Genomic DNA, 20,772 nt, shown 5'->3' on the forward strand with positions numbered 1-20,772 from the left:
AAAAAAAAGATTGATGGTGCTTTTCTGACTCTGCACCAAGAACCACCGCACCAAGGCAGCGGCAAAACCGCCTCGCCAGCCACAAGAGTCGCGCTGGTGACCCGTGGGGCTCCTCCGCTGGGAATCTCCTGGTGCATGAGCAACAAAAATTCGTCTGAAAGTGTGGTGTCCTCTCGTTCTCTGCGCATTCACTGGGAGCTACAATCCCGAGCTGCTAGTGATCAGCCATCTTGGATCTCTCTCCTTATTTTTCCTTTTACAAGAAGATTCCATCTCAGGGTCTTTTAAGCATTCCTCTTATATTCAAAATAGGGCTTTTGTTTGTTTTGTGGGGAGCACTTTATTCTGGAAAATGGAGTAAGTATTCCCAGGATTCAGTTAAACAGATGATTATCACACAATTTAACAGAAACACATTATCCCAGTTTTAGCATAACTGCCATTGTAGGTTATAGTTAAGGTGACTATATAGTTTATCTTCTAAACAGGGCACTTCTAAGAGTGAAAGGGATGTAATTTTGGGAACAGGTATAAATTGGGATTGTCCAAGAGCACACTGGGGCTTGTAGTCTTCCTGGTTATGATCCACGTAGGCTGGTTTTTCTTTCTCAGAGGATTTGGGGGTGGGGCTGTCACACCACCCTTTGTAAATTCACCTTTAAGGTATGGTGGCCACACTCCAGATATGTTTAGTTCTCTTACTATCTCATTTTATTTTGTTTTGTATTTTATGTTTTATGTTTTGAGACCGAGTTTCACCCTTGTTGCCCAGGCTGGAGTGCAGTGGCTCGATCTTGGCTCACTGCAACTTTCACCTCCCAGGATCAAGTGATTCTCCATCCTCAGCCTCCCAAGTAGCTGAGATTATAGGCATGCACCACTACGCATGACTGATTTTTCCATTTTTAGTAGAGATGAGGTTTCACCATGTTGGACAGGCTGGTCTTGAACTCCTGACTTCAGGTTATCCACCCCACCTGCCTTGGCCTCCCAAAGTGCTGGGATTATAGGCGTGAGCCACCATGCCCAGCCAGTAACTCATTTTACATATATCTTTTATAAATTAGGTTCTTCTTAAAATGAATGTGCTAAAAAACCACAAAAAACTGTTTTAAGTGCCAAAAAAAACAAAGAATGTATTCTATTGGATAGTAATAGTGTTACACAAAAACAAAAATTCACAAAAATATGCAAATAAGTTTTGGTTAATCAAATTTTATTTTAGGCTGGATACCGTGGCTCACACCTGTAATCCCAGCACTTTAGGGGCCAAGGCAAGACGATCTCCTGAACCCAGGAGTTTGAGACTAGCCTGCACAGCATAGTGAGACACTGTCTCTATAGAAAAAAGTAACTATTTTATTTATTCAAACAAATATTTTTTGAGTATTTACCATGTACTGGCATTGTTGTAAGCACTGGGATATTGTAAATAATAGTAAATGAAAAGGCTCAAAGCCCTTCGTGGAACTTAAATTCTGGAGGTAGACACCATGGGGTTGATTGGCCAATTGGTCAAGGCTTATAGCAGAATTGGAATCAAGCAGTAATTGCCCAGAGCCCTTCAGTTTCTCTGCATCTAGAATTATGCTATTCAACACAGTAACCACTAGGCACATTGTTTAAAATTCAACAGAATTAAAACTTCAGTTCCTAAGTACTCTAGCTGTGTTTGCTGAGCAGCCTGCCTGGCGAACAGCTATAGCTTTGGCATTGCAGATGGAGAACTTCATCTTGGGAGATTCTCTTAGAGAGCATTGCTCTAGACGAATGGGAAAGAAAGCATGGGGAGGGGATGAGGAGAGGGAATGGCATCATTGGATGCTTATTGTGAGCTAGGTTGTCTTAGTTAATTTTAACAGTAACCTCTAAGGTACTTTTCAATCCCTGTTTCATTTGAGGAAACTGAGGCACAGAGACACTCTGGTTCTTCCCCAAACTTTGATCTCTGTGTATCTCTCTACTGAATAAGCCTCCAGTGGTTATTTTTTACTGTTCTTCACGAGTTGCATGAGTTTCTCTTGAGCATATGCTTCATTTTAAAGACTTAAAGCAAGGTTTTAAGCCTATAGGATTAAAAACAAGTTGTATTAAAGTATGCTATACAGGCCAGGTGCAGTGGCTCATGCATGTAATCCCAACACTTTGGGAGGCCGAGGCAGGCAGATCACTTGAGGACAGGAGTTCAAGATCAGCCTGACCAATGTGGTAAAATTCTGTCACTAAAAACACAACAATTAGTGGGGTTGGTGGTAGGCGCCTGTAGTCTTAGCTACTTGGGAGGCTGAGGCAGGAGAATTGCTTGAGCCTGGGACGTGGAGGTTGCAGTGAGCCAAGATCGCACCACCATACTCCAGCCTGGGCAACAGAGTGTCTTGAAAAAAAACAACATAGTACACTATACATTCAGAAAAGTACTCAAATTAATAGCTTGAGAAATTTTCACAAACATGAACTTACCGATGCAAGCCAGAAACCATATCAGAAAGCTGAAGAAAACCCATGCCCCTCCTTCTAGTCACTTGACCTCTCGTCTGTCATTGTTCCTGACTTCTGAAAGGATGGATTCGTTTTGCCTGGTTTATTCTTTATATAAGCACACTATAGAATGTATTTATCTTACGTAATTCTGAGGATTCTACTTCATAGTTCGTTCTGTTTTTGTCTCACTCTATCATCCAGGCCAGAGTGCAGTGGTGGCCATTGTAGCTCACTGCAGCCTTGACCTCCTGGCCTCAAGGGATTCTCCTGCCAGGTAGCTAAGACTACAGGTGTGAGCCACTGCACCCAACTAATTTTTTAAAATTTTTTTTGTAGAGACAGGGTCTTGCTTTTGTGCCCAGGCTGGTCTCGAACTCCCAAACTCAAGCAATCCTCCCGCCTTGCCCTTCCAAAGTGCTGTGATTACAGACCTGAGCCACCCCACCTGGCCTGAAAATGGTTTTAATTGCCTTACTTGGAGCTTTCCAACAATGGGCTCACCATGGTGGTAGGGCCTGGCCTAAACTCTGTCCTCGTGTTCCATATGAGCCCAGTACTCCCACTGAGTCAGAGCTTATCTCATCGTTAGGTCAGTTCCTGCCCAACGTGAAGTATAGTGGAGACCTTGGCTCATGGAGCTTAGCCCTCACTGGCCCCCTATGTTTGCTGCTTTGTGTCTTTGCCTGGAGCCCTGCTGCCTCGTCTTCCACATGTCCCACAATCTGCTGATGGCTACAGAACATCAGGCTCTCTCCCAACCCTAGTCAGTGGTTTCCTTAGTTTGGTACCCTCAGTCTTTGACTATTTTGTGCCTCCTTGACCTCATCCACCTGTTAAATCCACCTCAGAGCTATTTCCCATCCCCAACCAAGCAAGGCCATTTTTTCTCTGTGTCCGGAGGTTACTCCTGACTCCAGCTTAAAACTACTCTCAGAACCACCCCAACCCTATGTCTGGCATCTTTAGACTTTGCCATTCTCGTCTCTTAACCATTTTTTCTCCTCATGTGGCATTTTGGATTCCTTGGAAAATTTGTTCTGGTGTCTTTTCCTCACTTGAATAAAGTAACCTTTGGACTACTTGACATTGTGGTTGATGTGTGTGGATCTTGTGCCTTCTTATCTTCTCATGCTTTCCTGGACCCCATTTTCTTTTTCCCTTTTTCTCTTTCCTGCTTTTCACATGTCCATCTCCCAGAGACATCATCAGAGAAGACAGTTCGAAATGTTAGGTTTATCTGTCTGATTACATGGAAATCATGAGAAAACGTAAATCTGAAAACATCCGAGTCTTCATTTATAAAGTTTTAAAAATAAACATTTTGGAACCCAAGTGTTACTTATACTTGGATCAAGGTCAAAATTGTCAAAACATGCACTGAGAAGTCTTGCTCCTGCCTTCCCAAGCCTCTTGTTCTATCCTTTATGTTATGTGCGTGCAAGCAGATCTAGAGAGCTTTCGGTCTTCATTCATATGTAAATATCTGACTAGCATTACATTAAACACATTCTGTAATTAAGATATTAATGTTGATGGACACTTCGTGATGTTTGGAGACTGGACAAATAACAGTTTACTTCTAAGTCACCACTCCTCCCCACTGTGTCTTTCCCTGTATGTCACCCCTGTGTATTTGTGCTCTGAAGTACATTTTAATTTTAAGTGATTACAAAAATTCCTTACGCTGGAATACAAATAACATTGATAAGAGGTGGTGAATTTTTAACTAGTCAAGGAATTTCTGTCAACTCACATTTTAAACAGTTTCTAACAGCAAAGGTTAATCTATATACATTTTGTGGTTATTCTTGTTTTATTTTGCCAAAGTTTAGAAAATTCTATAAAGATACATCCTAGAGCAAATCTGTGTCTTGTGTGTAGCTATTACTCCTACCTTGTGATGTATTTTTTGGTGGCAAAACTACATTTACATAGGAAAAACTAAAACCAATAATAGCACTAAAACAGCCACCATATTGTCACTTGACCTTTTTTGTTGGTTTTTTGGTGTTTTTTTTTCTTTTTGAAACAGGGTCTTGCTCTAATGCCCAGGCTGGAATCACAGCTCACTGCACCCTTGACCTCCCAGGCTCAAGTAATCCTCCTGCCTCAGCCTCAGCTGAGACCACAGGCTCCTGGCACCATGCCCAGTTAATTTTTGTTAGTTTCTTAGTTTGTTTGTGAGACAGCCTCATTCTGTCACCCAGGCTTGAGTCCAGTGGCACAATCTCAGTTCACTGCAACCTCCACCTCCTGGGTTCAAGCGATTCTTGTGTCTCAGCCTCCCAAGTAGCTGGAATTACAGGCATGCGACACCACGCTAATTTTTGTATTTTTTAGTAGAGACAGGGTTTCACCATGTCGGCCAGGCTGGCTGGTCTCAAAATCCTGACCTCAGCCTCTCACAGTGCTGGGATTACAGGCATGAGCCACCATGCCTGGCCTAATTTTTTTTAAAAAAAGTCTTCATAGACACAGGGTGTTGCTTTGTTGCCCAGGCTGGTCTCAAACTCTCCTGGACCCAGGCACTCCTGCTTCAGCCTCCCAAAGAGCTGGGGTTACAGGCATGAGCAACTGGAATTTTTGACAGAAAGGTGCTAACTTGCTGATTAAATATATGTGGTTTCTTTTTTCTTCTAGATTTGGAATGGAGAGAAATGGAAGGAGATGATTGCGAGTTCCGTTATGGAGGTAGAAACTACATGATTTTGCAAACGGATTGGGGAGAGGGAATGGGTAAAGTGACAGATAACCGGGATTTTATATTTAGAACAATTGGGAGAAGTTGCCATCTTGGTGAGAAAGGAGGGTTCTAGGTTTAGTTTCAATTAATTTGTGTCAGCCAAGGGTGCATTATTTGATTGACACTTCATTTTCCATTGCTTTTTCCATAGATGGTGCAAATGAGGCTCAGGACAATGATTTTCCAACAGGTAAGCATTTTCTCTGCCTTACCTTTCTGTTTTGTGAAAGGGGGTTATCATCTAGACTGGCAGTTCCCCCACCTGACTGTATCAAGTCACCTGGGGAGGCAGGGCACTCAGGTTTAGGATGCCCTGCTTCTACATCATTAATGATATTACAAAAAAAAAAGCCCTTGGAAGCTTGCTAACCATGTAGAGTAACCAGGCCCCCCACCACCCAACATACTCACTACCTGTAATAAGTTAGCATGTTTGGAGGTAAAACCCAGAGATGTTTCATTTTTTAACAAGTTCCTGGAGTGAGTCTAATGTACGGCCTGGTTTGGAAACCATTTATGTGGGCCAACGCCTTCATTTGCAGATCAAGATCCTGGGCCTAGAGCTTCCAAACAGCCTGCCAAGGGCCACACACTGGGCGGGACTGTTTTGTCTTTTCCCCATTGCCTTTTACTACCATGCTACTTAAAAAATAAAAAGTTGTTCCACGTCTGGACAAGAAAAACAATGTTCCTGGTTTCATTCAGGCAAAGCTGGGAAACTTGAGTAGCACGTGTTTTGCTACAGTGTGACTCTTCCCATGCAGGTCTTTTGTTTTTGTAACAAGTTCATAGGTCCCCAGTGTTCTGTGGGCAGTCCTGTGGCTGCACTGCCTGTGGAACTCTGAGCCCAGCGTCCAGCACTATGACTCCTGCTGGTCGTATGGGAAGTGGTCTTGAATCCCTCACGTCACCTTCTTGGGAAACAGGCAGAGGGCTGGGTCACCTAGTGTTTCCTTTCATGGTTTATCTAAGCATGCAAAGCAGCGTCAGACACATTGCTTCCTCTCTTGAGTAAGGAACTGGAAAAAAGCCTGCAGGGGAGTAGAATTTGTATTTGTTTCATGCGTTAATATTTAAAGTGACCGGGCATGTGGTGGTTCACTCCTATAATCCCAGCACTTTGGGAGGCAGAGGCGGGCAGATCACTTGAGCCGGAGAGTTCAAGGCCAGCCTAGGCAACGTGGCAAAATCCCATCTCTACAAAACATAAAAAGCTAGCCAAGCATAGTGTGCACCTGTAGTCCCAGCTCCTCAGAGGCTGAAATGGGTGGATCACTTGAGCCTGGGAGGTCAAGGCTAGAGTGAGCTGTGATCATACACTGCACTCCAGCCCGGGTGACAGAGTGAGACACTGTCTCAAACAGAAACAACAAATTTTAAGTGTACTAATTATATGCAGCATGAACATTAGCAAGGTGCTGGGCCAAGACGTGCACCTTGGAACCTTCAGAGGTAGCAATACTGTTCCAAGCTTCTAGCTTATAAGATTTTCCATTGTATAGGGTGATACTTGAGTATCTGCTCAAATAAGTGCTCCCCTACTAATAGCCTGCACTGAATATTTTAATACATTTAAAATTAAAAGCTACATTGTAGCCAGGCACCATGGCTCACACCTATAATCCCAGCCCTTTGAGAGGCCTAGGCAGGTGGATTGCTTGAATTTGGGTTTGAGACCAGCCTAGGCAACATGGTGAAAACCCTTCTCTACAAAAAAAAATACAAGGATTAGCCAGGTGTGATGGCACACACCCGTAGCCCAGCTACTTGGGAGGCAGAGGTGGGAGGATCTCTTGAGCCCAGGAGGTTGAGGCTACAATGAACCAAAATCATGCCACTGCGCTATAGCCTGGGTAACAGAGTGAGACCCTGTGTAAAAAAAGGAAAAAAAAGAAAACCTGCATTATTGATCTCAGGTTTGCCTAATAAGGTTGTGTAGCTATGATTGCTTTCTATGCTTAGTGATTTCTTTCTAGTTCCTGTAAAGTATTCTCTAACTTATTTGTAGAGAGATATAAAAGCAAAAACAAAACATTAACTAGGAAGCCAGAGGAGCAATTCAGTGATTATGCCTCCTGTGAGAACTTCCTGGTGACTCTGAGTAGCCCACAGAAGCAACACAATAGGGAGATGAGGCCTGCATTCAGCTGCTAGGAGTTGCTAGGAGTCACGTGCTGCTCACTGTAGCCAATTAATTTTGAGTTTAGTGTTAGATCTTACAGGTTTCTAGAAAGACCAGAAATCTGGCTTTTGCAAAAACTCATCCAGCTGTTAAATGTAGCTTCTCTATATCTGTTCTTTCTTTCTTTTATTTTTTTTAATGTCACACGTATCTATGGTTAGGTTGGTACTTTTTGTACCTTGATGTCAGGGTTCCAGCCCTGCCTTGATCTCAGGTCAGTCTTGAGTGCACTCCGAGCCTCCTGTGCCTGCATGCTGCTCTCTGACAGGGGTCATCACTGTCCTTCCCATCCTGCTGAGCTCTCCCTTACCAGCTCTTCCCTGGCCCCTAGCTCAGAAACACAGGGTGAGCACTTACATCTTCATTTCTTTCCACAGTGGAGAGAAGCAGGTTTCAAGAAATGCTGTCACTTTTGGGCCTAGAGACGTACCAGGTCCAGAAACTCAGTCTCCAGGACTCTCTACAGATCAGTTTTGACAGCATGAAGAACTGGGCCCCTCAGGTTCCCAAAGACTTGCCCTGGAATTTCCTCAGGAAGCTGCAGGCCCTCAATGCTGATGCCAGGAATACCACCATGGTGCTGGACGTGCTCCCAGATGCCAGGCCTGTGGAGAAGGAGAGCCAGATGGAAGAGGAAATCATCTACTGGGACCCCGCTGATGACCTTGCTGCTGACATTTATTCATTTTCTGAGCTGCCCACCCCGGACACGCCAGTGAACCCCTTAGACCTTCTCTGTGCCCTGCTGCTCTCCTCAGACAGTTTCCTGCAACAAGAAATACTGTTGAAAATGGGTCTCTGCCAGTTTGCACTCCCGCTCGTGTTGCCTGACTCAGAGAACCACTACCATACATTTCTGCTGTGGGCCATGCGGGGCATTGTGAGGACATGGTGGTCCCAGCCCCCAAGGGGCGTGGGGAGCTTCCGGGAAGACAACGTGGTCTTGTCCAGGGCGCCCGCCTTCGCCTTCGTGCGCATGGATGTCAGTAGCAACTCCAAGTCTCAGCTTCTCAACGCCGTCCTCAGCCCAGGCCACAGGCAGTGGGACTGCTTCTGGCATCGGGACCTCAACTTGGGTACCAATGCCCGGGAGATTTCGGATGGGTTGGTAGAAATTTCCTGGTTTTTTCCCAGCGGAAGGGAGGACCTGGACATTTTCCCAGAACCTGTGGCCTTTCTGAACCTGAGAGGTGACATCGGGTCTCACTGGCTGCAGTTTAAGCTCTTGACAGAAATCTCCTCCGCCGTGTTCATATTGACTGACAATATCAGTAAGAAGGAATACAAATTGCTGTACTCCATGAAGGAGTCAACCACAAAATACTACTTCATCCTGAGTCCCTACCGTGGGAAACGTAACACAAACCTGAGATTTCTGAATAAGTTAATTCCTGTGCTGAAAATAGACCACTCGCATGTCCTGGTGAAGGTCAGCAGCACCGACAGCGACAGCTTCGTGAAGAGGATCCGGGCCATCGTCGGGAATGTGCTGCGGGCACCCTGCAGGCGGGTGTCTGTGGAGGACATGGCACACGCAGCCCGCAAGCTGGGCCTAAAGGTCGACGAGGACTGTGAGGAGTGTCAGAAGGCGAAAGACCGGATGGAGAGGATTACCAGGAAAATCAAGGACTCGGATGCCTACCGAAGGGATGAGCTGAGGCTGCAGGGGGACCCCTGGAGAAAGGCAGCCCAAGTGGAGAAGGAGTTCTGCCAGCTCCAGTGGGCCGTGGACCCCCCCGAGAAACACAGGGCTGAGCTGAGGCGGCGGCTGCTAGAACTTCGAATGCAGCAGAACGGCCACGATCCCTCCTCGGGGGTGCAGGAGTTCATCTCGGGGGTCAGCAGCCCCTCCCTGAGTGAGAAGCAGTACTTCCTGAGGTGGATGGAGTGGGGCTTGGCGCGGGTGGCCCAGCCAAGACTGAGACAGCCTCCGGAGACGCTTCTCACCCTGAGACCAAAGCACGGGGGCCCCACAGACTTGGGGGAGCCGCTCTGGCCTGAGCCCCTGGGGGTGGAACACTTCCTGCGGGAGATGGGACAGTTTTATGAGGCCGAGAGCTGCCTTGTGGAGGCAGGAAGGCTGCCGGCAGGCCAGAGGCGTTTTGCCCACTTCCCCGGCTTGGCCTCGGAGCTGCTGCTGACAGGGCTGCCTCTGGAGCTGATCGATGGGAGCACCCTGAGCATGCCTGTCCGCTGGGTCACGGGGCTCCTGAAGGAGCTGCACATCCGACTGGAGAGACGCTCAAGGCTGGTGGTCCTGTCAGCCCTTGGGGTGCCGTGCACAGGCAAGTCCACGCTCCTCAACACCATGTTTGGGCTGCGGTTTGCCACAGGGAAGAGCTGCGGTCCTCGGGGAGCCTTCATGCAGCTCATCACAGTGGCCGAGGGCTTCAGCCAGGACCTGGGCTGTGACCACATCCTGGTGATAGACTCCGGGGGGTTGATAGGTGGGGCCTTGACCTCAGCTGGGGACAGGTTTGAGCTGGAGGCTTCCTTGGCCACTCTGCTCATGGGGCTGAGCAACGTCACCGTGATCAGCTTAGCTGAAACCAAGGACATTCCAGCAGCTATTCTGCATGCATTTCTGAGGCTGGAAAAAACAGGGCACATGCCCAACTACCAGTTTGTATACCAGAACCTTCATGATGTATCTGTTCCTGGCCCCAGGCCAAGAGACAAGAGACAGCTCCTGGATCCACCTGGTGACCTGAGCAGAGCTGCAGCCCAGATGGAGAAACAGGGTGACGGCTTCCGGGCACTGGCAGGCCTGGCCTTCTGCGATCCTGAGAAGCAGCATATCTGGCACATCCCTGGCCTGTGGCACGGAGCACCTCCCATGGCCGCGGTGAGCTTGGCCTACAGTGAAGCCATATTTGAATTGAAGAGATGTCTACTCGAAAACATCAGGAACGGCCTCTCCAACCAAAACAAAAACATCCAGCAGCTCATTGAGCTGGTGAGACGGCTGTGAGTGTGCAGAGAAACCCGGGTCAGGTGTAGGAGGCTGCTGTCTGATGGGGCAGCCCTGTCTGATGGGGCATCCATGTGGGGCTGTGCCCTGGTGCCTGAGAATGGCCGGTGCCCAATCGACATGAGAAGACAAGCAAAAGACAGAGGGTTTGGGGTCTCCTCAACAGCGTTCAGAGAGGAGGTGACCTCACAGACCAGCTCAGACGTGTTACCAGGAATATAACAGCGCCCAGGGTAGGGAGACAAGCAGAAGTTTGTTCTGTCTCAGCTCCTGTCAAGGATCCCGTGGGGTGGGCCCTCTGTACAGCTGCTCTCTGTCACTGGCCCCTGGAGTGGGAGCAGCGTCCTGAGTCACTACAGGCCCAGGCAGGCAGGTGGTCCCAGGACAGAGGTGGGGAAGTTGTCCTGAGAAAGCAGAGGCAGGCCTTGCTCCAGCTCAACCCAAGGGCCTCCAGTGGACCAGCATTCGAGATGTAAGTGCTGGTGGTGTGCAAGGCACTCCCATGGCACCGTATTTATTGACTGATCTGTGAAGGCTTCCCTGACCCCTGCCCAGGAAGAGTTCATTGGTCGCCCTGTTGTGCCCCACAGCACTTTGTTATACCTCTGCCACACACTTCACGCAGTGCGTTGTAACTCATGTGTTTACATGTGTGTCCCCCAGACTGTGAGCTCCTTGAGGGCAGGGACTGTACATTCTCCAGCTCTGTGTCCCCAGGGCCTGGCACATTGTAGACGCTTAATAAATGTCTGTTGAATGAATGAATGCACAAATGATAGTAATGGGCAGATTCTGCCCGTCTGTGCCTTAATTCTTGTTTCTCAAAGAAGAGAGCAGCATCTGTCTGAGGAAGGGGTATTTAAGGCAGTATCTGGAATGGTAGCGCAGAGATGCCCCACTAAAAAAAGCCATCCTGTTCCCTCTCTTTAAGCCAGGAGCCATTCTTCAGCTGTTACTGGGGATTGAAACTAAATACTTTCACAGTAACTGAGGTCTTTCCATTGTCACCCCATTTCACAGGTGAGGAAAAGGAAGCCTAGAACAGGTAAGCCCCTGCCCCAGGCTAACTCCTGGATGGGCAAAGCTGGAGCGGATGAGGGGTGGTGCTGTCACGCCCAGCCCTGCACCTCTTCCTCTCATCCTCTCCATACTCCCACAACTTCTGGGCTCATCCCTGGGCAGCCGCATCAGTGCCAGTGCCACCTCTGACGTCCTCCTTAACCTTATCCACAGCCCACCTGCCACCATTCGGGCCTTGGGTAGGGCTTGGAGCCTCTTTCTCTTTGTGTGTCTTGACTTGAGAGAAACCAGCCCCTTTCCCAAGAGCTCCTGTTTCTTGTCCTCCTTTCACCAGACTCAGCAAGGGGAGCCTTCAGCTCTTGGGAGCTTACCAGTCCTCTGGACTGGAATCCTTTCTTGAACAAAAGGCTTCCTGGTCCCTCTTCTGGAGGTGCCTGGCAGCCTGCCTGCTGTGGGTTTCTGGATTTTACAGATGCTCCACCTGCTGCTCCCAGGACATCCAAACTGTTGCCTCTGTGTTCCAGGAGCCTGGTTCTTTGCAAACCTGGTCTCTTGCTAATAAGTTTAGGAAAACCTTTCCTTTTTTTTTTTTTTTTTTTTTTTTTTTTTTTTTTTTTTCTGCTCTGTTGCCTGCGCTGCGCTGCAATACAGTGGTGAGGTCTCACTGCAACCTCCACTTCCTGGATTCCAGTGATGCTCAGCCTCCCAATTAGCTGGGACTACAGGCATCCATCATCATAAAAATACAAAGAATGTTTGTATTTTTAGTAGAGATGGGGTTTCACCATGTTGGCCAGGCTGGTCTTGACCCCCTGGCCTTAAGTTATCCACCTGCCTCAGCCTCCCAAAGTGCTGGATTACAAGTGTGAGCCACCATGCCTGGCCTCCTCCCACCCTTTTTGAAGGATCAATGTTTCAAGTGTGTGAACTGTGGATGGGCCTTGCCTTCAGCCCTCCAGTCAGTGCTGCTTTTCTTAGGATTTCAAAGAACACAACACCCAGGACCTGCCTGGCACATCTGGAGCTCAAAATGGTCACCTTCAGGTCTGAGAAGCCCCAGAACTTGCCATGGGGCTACTGGACAGTCATGTTCTTAGAGCCAAGCTTAGCAGAGAGAACCATCCAGAAAGGTGGATAGGGCAGCAGGCTGCTCACCGGAGCGTGGCCATGTGCTCACAAGGGGTCCCGTCTGATGAAACTGTGAAACCAAGCTAGTACCATCTTGGAGGAAATGGGCCTGAAGAGTGCTTGACAAGGACCAAGAGTGTCTTCGCCTCTTCTGTGAGATGGGGTGTAGCTTGCTTCAGCACATTGGATGCCCAGCCTGGTTCTGAACCTCGGCCTTGCTTCCTACTAATTATATGACCCTTGAGCAAAGTTACTTGGCTTCTCCAAGTCTTAGTTCCCCCTACTGGCACCTGTGTAGGAATGGAAGGTGCTTACACGGTGCCTGCCCTGTGGTGGAAGAGCTAGTCTGTGCATAGGACAAGTGAGGCACCCATCTCCATGTCTACACCATTCTGCACACCCATGAGGCTTGTGCAGAGGAAACTGCCTTCTGCATCAGCCTCAAACATTTTAACATGTCAGATCAGGGTTCATCTTTTAATCAATCAATGGAAGCTTAAGAGAATTTGCAGCCATTTTTCCTTTTTTTTCCCCTTTTTTTCTTTTCCTTCTTAAAGAATTTGGAATTAACATTTTTCCTTCTTAATGGTATGTAAAACAGCACCTTCTCACCAATATTATCTTAATTTACTGAAACACAGTACCTAGTGGGGCTGGTGTTGTGTAGTCTATATATATATACAATATAAAAACCTGATCCAGTGTTGTGTAGTCTATATATATGTAATATAAACCTGATCCGGTAGCTGCTCCAACTCCTTAGGTGTGGTGTATTAGCCCGGTAAAAGAGAAAATCCTCTAAGTCACTAATAAAATGATTTGGCCATACACCCATCCTGAATTCTTCTAAGACTCCAACAAAATTTCACCAGAGTGCAGCTTTAAGAACACTGATGAATCAGGACTGCACAAGAGTCAAGATGACCTTGGTCCTGGTCTCATGTCATTTTGTCGACCACACTCTCACCCCGCCACATGCTCACTTTGGAGGCCATGGCTTCATCCATGCTGCTGTCTGCCTGGGGGCCCCTTCTGCCTGTCTCTGGCCCTGGCTGTCTCTGGTAGACACATCTCTCGAACAGCCTCTGGTGCCAGTTGCATCTCCATTCTTGCCCACACAGGGTTCAGGGGACTCTCTGTGCCCTTCTTGGTCCTTAGCACATTGTCCTTGTCTCCTCATCTGAGCCCATTATATCTAGATCTCACGGTTTCTGGGAGCCAGGGAGTGGCAGTCTCAAGGGCTGGAGCTCATGAGGCCCATCCCTCAGTCCTGTCTTTCTTGAGTCCACCCCCCTCTACCCCAAGCACCGGTTTGAATTCTTCAGGACCCACAGCCCAGGGTCCCAGTGTGGCACTGGGCATTTTGAATTGCCCACAGCTCTGATAACAGGAGAGTGGATCCTTGGGACCCCAAAGCTGACGTCAGTAATTATAGCTTGAGACCTCACCCACCAAACCCAGCCCTTGTGCCTCAACAGAAGGAGAACGGACGTAGGGGGGATGGAGCGGGACCTCTCAGGGAAAATGGCTGAGCTGTCTTGGCATCTGGTTTGACACGCCTCCCTGCTTTACTCATAGGGTTTCAGTTGTTTGACCTATTTCTCAGAATAGAGCTGAGAGCCTCTGGGAATCTTTCTTGTGAACGAGTTGTTATTAGGAAAAAAAGAATCAGGAGGAATAATGTAAAAACCACAGGTTTACAAAGTGTAAAGTGTCAGCAGTTCTGAGTTAGGATAAGTCAGTTGTAAAGAGAACTACCATGAGTGGAGTGATCTTGGCTCACCCTCCAACCAACAGGAAGGGAGATGGCACCTCACTGCCCCCAGGCTGGATTCCGAAACTCTTCAGGTTCTGGAAGTATAGTGGGGCTGAGGGCTCCCATTCACACAGCGTGTCTCCACAGCCCAGCCAGTGCTGTATTCCCTGAGCACTCTGGATGAGCCCATAGTGGCTACACTGCACCCAACTGGACACATCATCTCAAAGAAGTCCAGACCTCCCAGCAGACTCCCTCCCTCCCTCTGCCCTTGTAACTAAGAGTGGCAGGCGTGGGCTATGGCTACACCCCTTGGAGAGCTGCCATAATCTTCCAGGATTATCCAACAGCCTTCTTCCCTAAAGGGGCTCTGCAAATACACATTTTGGGAGTCTCCCAAATAAACTGAGGTCAGGGCACTGGTTCTCAGCCCCTATTGCAAATCGAAATCATCTAAGGAGCATTTTAAAAGTGTGAGAGCCTGCCCTCTCCCCACAGAGGTGGTGTGGGGCCCAAAGGCTCTGTCATGCAATTGGGGTTACAAATCTCTGCTTTGAGAGCATAGGAGCAACCTCTGGTTCCTGGTTTGCGTCAAAGGCTCACATCAGAGAAAAAGCAGTCTTACATCCTTGTCCCTGCATTAGGCCCCAGGAAGGGTGCAGATGGGTCCTTCATGCGGGGTCATAGGCCTCTGGCCTTTGCCCAGGCAGTCCTCAATATCTAGGCAGTCCACGATGGCCAGTTGGGAGCTGTCTACAGCAAGCCTTAGAAACCCAGGCTATTTCCTGATCCTAACATGGGTCTGAACCCTCGCCCCCAGGAAGTGAAACTGAAAGAGCACATGCTTTGGAGCAAAAGGCCTGCTACCATTTACTAGTTCCGTAACCTCAGGCGAGTCTGTGAGCTTCCGTCTTCTGCTCTGTGAAGCCTGGAAATACTGCCTCCTTTATGGAATTGATAGGAGAAGGAAAGTGCATCAAAACAACAACAAATAGAAATTACAGAAAAATAAAACATCCCTTGTCAGATTTTTCTGCTGATGATTTAAAACAGTAGAGCAGTTCATACTATACTTACCTGGCAGGGGAGCATACCATGATCACGAAGGTGGTTTTCCCAGGGCAAGGCTTATCCACTGAACTTTGAATGTGCTGACCCCTGCGATTTCCCCAAATGTGGGAAACTTGACTGCATAATTTGTGGTAGTGGGGGACTCCGTTCACGCTTTCCCCTGAAAAAGAACACCAACAATTCATACTGATGTATAAAAGTCATTTTAAGCGATTTTAATCATACGAAGACAGACATGACCCCTTTTCCCCGATTGCAGTATAAACAAAGCTAACAAAGGATAGGTAACAAGATATTGGAACCCCAGAAATGTCTGCCACTGAATTGGCCATTGTGATGCTTGGAAAGATCTAGATTGGTTTGGAATTCCGGAGACACCTCAAGCATAAGGGAGAATGGCTTGAATAGAGAAAAGCATAAGTTTAACCATTTTATTGCCTACTGCCTTAAGGGCAAAACTTGATTCCCAATCACAGCCTTCTTGATGCAGCTCCTGCCCACCTTGGGCCCCAGTAGGTGTTGTGCCATTGCCACCTCTGCCTCTGATCAGCCCAAGTATCTTGTTTTCCTTTCCCCTTCCCCTTTCCTCTGATAGGGTGGTGTTGCTGTGAGTTCTCATAGAAGCCTCAATAACTGGCTCATCTCCCTAACAGGATATGTGGCTATCAAAGACTCATTAAAAACAACAACAACAAAACCCACAACTGCTCTCTTCCTCTGGCAGGCACATCACACTGTAATTTTCACAACCACCATTACTGTCCTCAGTTTACAGATGAGGGAAACTGAGGCTCAGGAGGTTCAGTCACTTGCCCCAGTTACATAGCCAGGAAACACTGGGTCCAGGATTTGGACTCAGGCAATTCAGATGCCAGATCCCATGATCCTCACCAGCTTGGAGTAAATTAATGAAAATAATTATAAAATTTTTGAACATTATGAAAACTTTAATAAATATCGTCAGTTGAAAAGGATTCCTTAGGAAAAGTTGAAAGTTCTTACATTTGCAAAATGTTATGGATTGGAGGGCATCTCATTCCTGTTATGTCCCTTTATTCAATATGCAGAACAGTTGGGGGCTACAGTTTTTAAAAATTAAGAATAAATCATTTCTGAGGAAGTGGACATGGAAGACCTTGTCCTTTTATTATGGGTTTCTTTGAGAACCTACCTTCATGTAATCAGAGGAGTCTTGGTCATGGAAAATGGACTGGACTGAAATCAAGAGACTGTGTGTTGATCCCTCTCTCCCTCTCCTCAGTGTGGTCATGGGCAACTCATTTCCACCTTTCTTCCATTTCCCCTCCCCAGGGATCATAATGCCGTCCTCCCCCTGACAGGAACCTGCAGCAGTATGCAAGTACTGTACCATTAAGGAGAATGATGTAGGTCCAGAACGGCCAAAATATTGGCAATTTCACATGATTCAACCAAACACAACCCATCATTTATTAAATACTCTCTCGATCCTAATGGCTCTATAAGGTAGTACTATTATTAAGACGCATTATTATTATTATTATTATTTTTTTGAGACGGAGTTTCACTCATGTTACCCAGGCTGGAGTGCAACGGCGCGATCTCGGCTCACCGCAACCTCCGCCTCCTGGGTTCAGGCAATTCTCCTGCCTCAGCCTCCTGAGTAGCTGGGATTACAGGCACGCACCACCATGCCCAGCTAATTTTTTGTATTTTTAGTAGAGACGGGGTTTCACCATGTTGACCAGGATGGTCTCGATCTCTTGACCTCGTGATCCACCCGCCTGGGCCTCCCACAGTGCTGGGATTACAGGCTTGAGCCACCGCGCCCGGCCAAGACGCATTTTACAGATAATAGAACTGAGTCTTAACTATACAAAGATTGTTATACATGGGTCTGACTCCAGAGCCCGTGTTTTACCCATTACCGTGGTGAGTTCTAAAATAAAATATCCAGTGTTGCTATTTTTCCGTTTGACATTAATAATTACTGGATTCCAATTATAGTGGCGACGCACTGGTTTGAGCATTGCAGGCCCTGAGATGTTCTCATGAATTTCCTTGCTCTCTGGGTCTTCCCCCATACTTAAAATGTTCCTTCCCCAGGAGCCAGTCACCAGTATGGCCACATGTGGCAAACCCATCCTTGCATAACTGCTGCATTAGTCATCCTTGAAGAATTGGGTGACGTTTTAACCAAAACATGTTTCTCCTTTATTTGTTGATAACAGCCTGGAGGGTTTTTCTGTTTTGTTTTGTTTTTTACGAATATTATTTGGAGGCAGAACTCAGCAGCCTAATTCCAAGGACCTGGGAAAACACTTCACTCCTCTTCGAGCCCCGGGAATGCGGTTGGGCAGGGCTGGGTCGGGTGGGCCGCACACCCATTCCCGGTACTGGCGCTGAAGAGGAAATCTCACGTTTCGCACCCTCAAATTTCCAGATTGAAATCTAATGTAAGCAGCAATCGTGACAGAGTGAAGAGCGGCGGGATAAGCATTCACAAGGCTGAGCATTCACAGGGATGCGAGGAAGGCGGGAGTAAAAGCTCACAGCGCCGCGCGGCCCCGCCCCGCAGAGGCCCGCCCCACGGAGGCCCTGCCCCGCCCCTGCACCTCCGACTTGGTCTCGTCCGCAGCCGCCCCCACTCCGCAGCACGCTGTGGTACGCGCTGCGTTCCGCGCGACTTAAGATGGCGGCTTCCGTGTGCAGCGGGTTGCTGAGGCCAAGGGTGAGTGGACGATGCGGCGGGTCCCGGCGAGTCGGAGGTGGGGTCCCTAGTTTCCACCTCACGCGCCCTCCTTCCGCAGGTGCTGTCCTGTAGCCGAGAGCTGCCTTGCACTTGGCGCGCCCTGCACACCTCCGCGGTCTGCGCCAAGGTGAGCACCGCCAGGGCGAGGGCGGGGGCCGGGCTCGGAGCAGGGGTCGGGGCTGGGGTCGGGGTCGGGGCTGGGGTTGGGGTCGGGGTCGGGGACGCGGCGAGGGCTGAAGGGGGCGTGGCGTGGGGGTCCGAGACGGGGCTAGAGTCGGGGCGCGGGGATCTTGGGGTTGGGGTCGGGGAGCAGTGCCAGCTGATTGGGGGAACAGGGCTCGGGGTAGGGTTGTGGATGCGGGGTCTCGTGGAGTCACGGCCCCTTTTGCTCTTAGAACCGGGCGGCCCGAGTCCGCGTAAGCAAGGGAGACAAGCCGGTGACCTACGAGGAGGCACACGCGCCGCACTACATCGCCCACCGTAAGGGCTGGCTGTCGCTGCACACAGGTGCGGGAACCTCAGTCCTCCAAAAGGAGCACTTAATACGATTGTGTTGTAAACAAAATGAACACGTGTCACAGGTTTCTTTTAACTCGGGAAATAATGTCAGGGTCAGAAATCTGTGGAACCAACTTAAAGGAGACATAAAATAAGCAGAGACATATATAGATCAGGATGTTGAATCAAATTTGAAGATGGATGCAAAACTGACTTTTTCCATGGAGGGCAGGGATTCAATTGATCCTCCACTGAACAGAACTTATTTTACTTGTATATATACATACAAGAATTATTTTGCATTCTTATCAGTTGTCTGTAACTTACAGAGCTGTAAAATAAGCTCAGAGTCAAGGAAAGGAGTGAAGCCCTTATAGAATTTGATAACATTGAAGAGTGCGCTCTAAGGAATGCAATTTTCCACTCATGCACAACTTTTTCTCTATAAATATATACAGACGACCCTCATTATTCATGAATTCCATATTTTCAGATTTTACTGGCTAAAATTTATTTTTAAGTCCCAAATCAATACTCTGGACACTTTCAAGGTCACTCTGAGATATGGGTAAAGCAGCCAGCCCCCAGCTGCATGTTCCAAGCTGAGGTGGGCAAGGCTCTGCCTTGTTTCAATTCTCAGTAAGTATCCTTTTTATGGTCTAGATTTTTTTTTTGCATTTTTGTCCTTTTTGTTAGTGATTTTGCTGTTTAAAATGGTCCTGCAGTGCTGAAGTGCTATCTAGTGTTCCTAGGCAGGAGAAGGCTGTGAATTGCCTTTAAGAGAACATATGTGTATTAGAGAATTTTTCTTCAGGAATGAGTTGCTCTTGGCCCTAAATTCAATGTTAATGAATCAGCCATATATATTAAGTAAGGTGTCTTTAAACCGAAACAAATGAAACTAGGTTATGTATTGACTTACTAACAAAAATTTGGTGCTCAGAGGCTAGAAGGAGCCTAACCCTTTATTTCCCCTAGGAGCAATGGTTCAGTATTCACTCAGTGTTGGCAGTGACTTTATAGAACATAAGTGCTGTGAGCTATTGAGAACCAACTGTGTTTTGTTTAGTACGGGAGTTCTCAACTTGGACGTTTGAGATGCATCTAGAGAACTTACTTAAAATGCAGATGCTTGTACCCCACTCTATCAGGTTCTGGTCTGAGGTTTGGATTTATGTGAGCAGACTCTTAATGGACATTGTGAAGGCTGCAGGGGATCCAGGGTTCACACTGAGAATCCACTGGTGGAAGCCCTAGACCTAGCTCATGAGAAGATTCATGTCCCTAACCTCAAAATAGCTGGTAGCCTCATCTTTCTGGCTCATGGGATGGCCAGTGTTTTTATAAGGCAGCCAAAAAAGGCTGGGAAAGGGGTTAGATATGGTGGCATCATCTGAGTTTTGTACCCTGACTCAGGCCTCCATCTTCCTTTTTGTAAAATAAGAATAATGGTAATACCTACTAAACAGAATTGGCTTGAGAATTAATGACATAACATACCTTGAACTTTAAAGCATTGTTTTTCTTACTCTATTAGCAGAAGAGAAGAGAAGAGGGTGGGGGTGAAGGGTGGGATTGTGCTCAGTGCTTTTGGATGTTGACTATCGAGTTACGGCAGGGCCGCCGGGCAATGAGGTTGACTTGTCTATGATGCCCTTCCCTCTTCAGGTAACCTGGATGGGGAGGACAATGCCGCAGAGCGAACGGTGGAGGATGTTTTCCTTCGCAAGTTCATGTGGGGTACCTTCCCAGGCTGCCTGGCTGACGAGCTGGTTATAAAACGCCGGGCTAACCAGTTGGAGATCTGTGCCCTGGTCCTGAGGCAGTTGCCTGCACACAAAATCTACTTCCTTGTGGGCTATAGTGAAACTTTGCTGTCCCACTTTTTCAAATGTCCTGTGCGACTCCACCTCCAAACTGTGCCCTCAAAGGTTGTGTATAAGTATATCTAGGATGATCCCCCTTTTTTTGTGCATCAAGCTGTAGCCTGCAGAGAATGGAAATGTGGGAAAGGAATGGAACGTGAGGAGATACATCCCCTCAGAGGACCGAGGCATGGTCTCAGCTGCTTTTAATAAAGACCCTCTATGTTGTCTTGCCTCTCTGTTTTTACTCTTGATGAGGGAACTAGAGTAGCACTTCCTTGACGGTGCTCCAGGGTTTGCAGGAAGGCTGCTGCCAGTTGTTTGAA

The 20,772-nt window shown here is 47.8% G+C and overlaps 2 protein-coding genes and 1 non-coding gene across 5 annotated transcripts in view; all 3 read left to right on the forward strand.

The window, feature by feature from the left end:
* Positions 1-11,146, forward strand: part of LOC108293797 (up-regulator of cell proliferation) — a 36,262-nt gene extending 25,116 nt beyond the window's left edge. For all 3 annotated transcript variants that reach the window (XM_017515366.2, XM_017515367.2, XM_037733815.1), the window contains 3 exons: positions 5,122-5,172; positions 5,376-5,414; positions 7,784-11,146. In XM_017515366.2, coding sequence (XP_017370855.1) covers positions 5,122-5,172; positions 5,376-5,414; positions 7,784-10,377 — 2,684 coding nt within the window. In that variant the 3' untranslated portion in view covers positions 10,378-11,146. The remainder of the gene's footprint in view (positions 1-5,121; positions 5,173-5,375; positions 5,415-7,783) is intronic.
* Positions 11,147-15,350: 4,204 nt separating this feature from the next.
* On the forward strand, positions 15,351-15,515 carry LOC119469023. The gene has a single exon (XR_005197845.1). It is a non-coding gene; the product is annotated as a U1 spliceosomal RNA (small nuclear RNA).
* A 2,405-nt stretch (positions 15,516-17,920) lies between these two features.
* On the forward strand, positions 17,921-20,676 carry MRPS24 (mitochondrial ribosomal protein S24). The gene is made up of 4 exons (XM_017515368.2): positions 17,921-18,062; positions 18,142-18,210; positions 18,479-18,590; positions 20,250-20,676. Exons 1-4 carry the CDS (start codon positions 18,024-18,026, stop codon positions 20,531-20,533), a joined length of 504 nt encoding a protein of 167 aa, XP_017370857.1. The 5' UTR covers positions 17,921-18,023; the 3' UTR covers positions 20,534-20,676.
* The last annotated feature ends 96 nt before the right edge of the window (positions 20,677-20,772 follow it).

Source organism: Cebus imitator, unplaced genomic scaffold, assembly GCF_001604975.1.
Source record: "Cebus imitator isolate Cc_AM_T3 unplaced genomic scaffold, Cebus_imitator-1.0 Scaffold548, whole genome shotgun sequence".
Lineage (NCBI taxonomy): Eukaryota > Metazoa > Chordata > Mammalia > Primates > Cebidae > Cebus > Cebus imitator.

What these genes read in the sequence shown, in the direction of transcription:
- MRPS24 (XM_017515368.2), top strand. Translation starts at nt 18,024, where the DNA reads ATGGCGGCTTCCGTGTGCAGCGGGTTGCTGAGGCCAAGG. An exon ending in CCTCCGCGGTCTGCGCCAAG is followed by an intron (nt 18,211 to 18,478) that starts GTGAGCACCGCC and finishes TTTTGCTCTTAG; the next exon opens with AACCGGGCGGCCCGAGTCCG. An exon ending in CTGGCTGTCGCTGCACACAG is followed by an intron (nt 18,591 to 20,249) that starts GTGCGGGAACCT and finishes TTCCCTCTTCAG; the next exon opens with GTAACCTGGATGGGGAGGAC.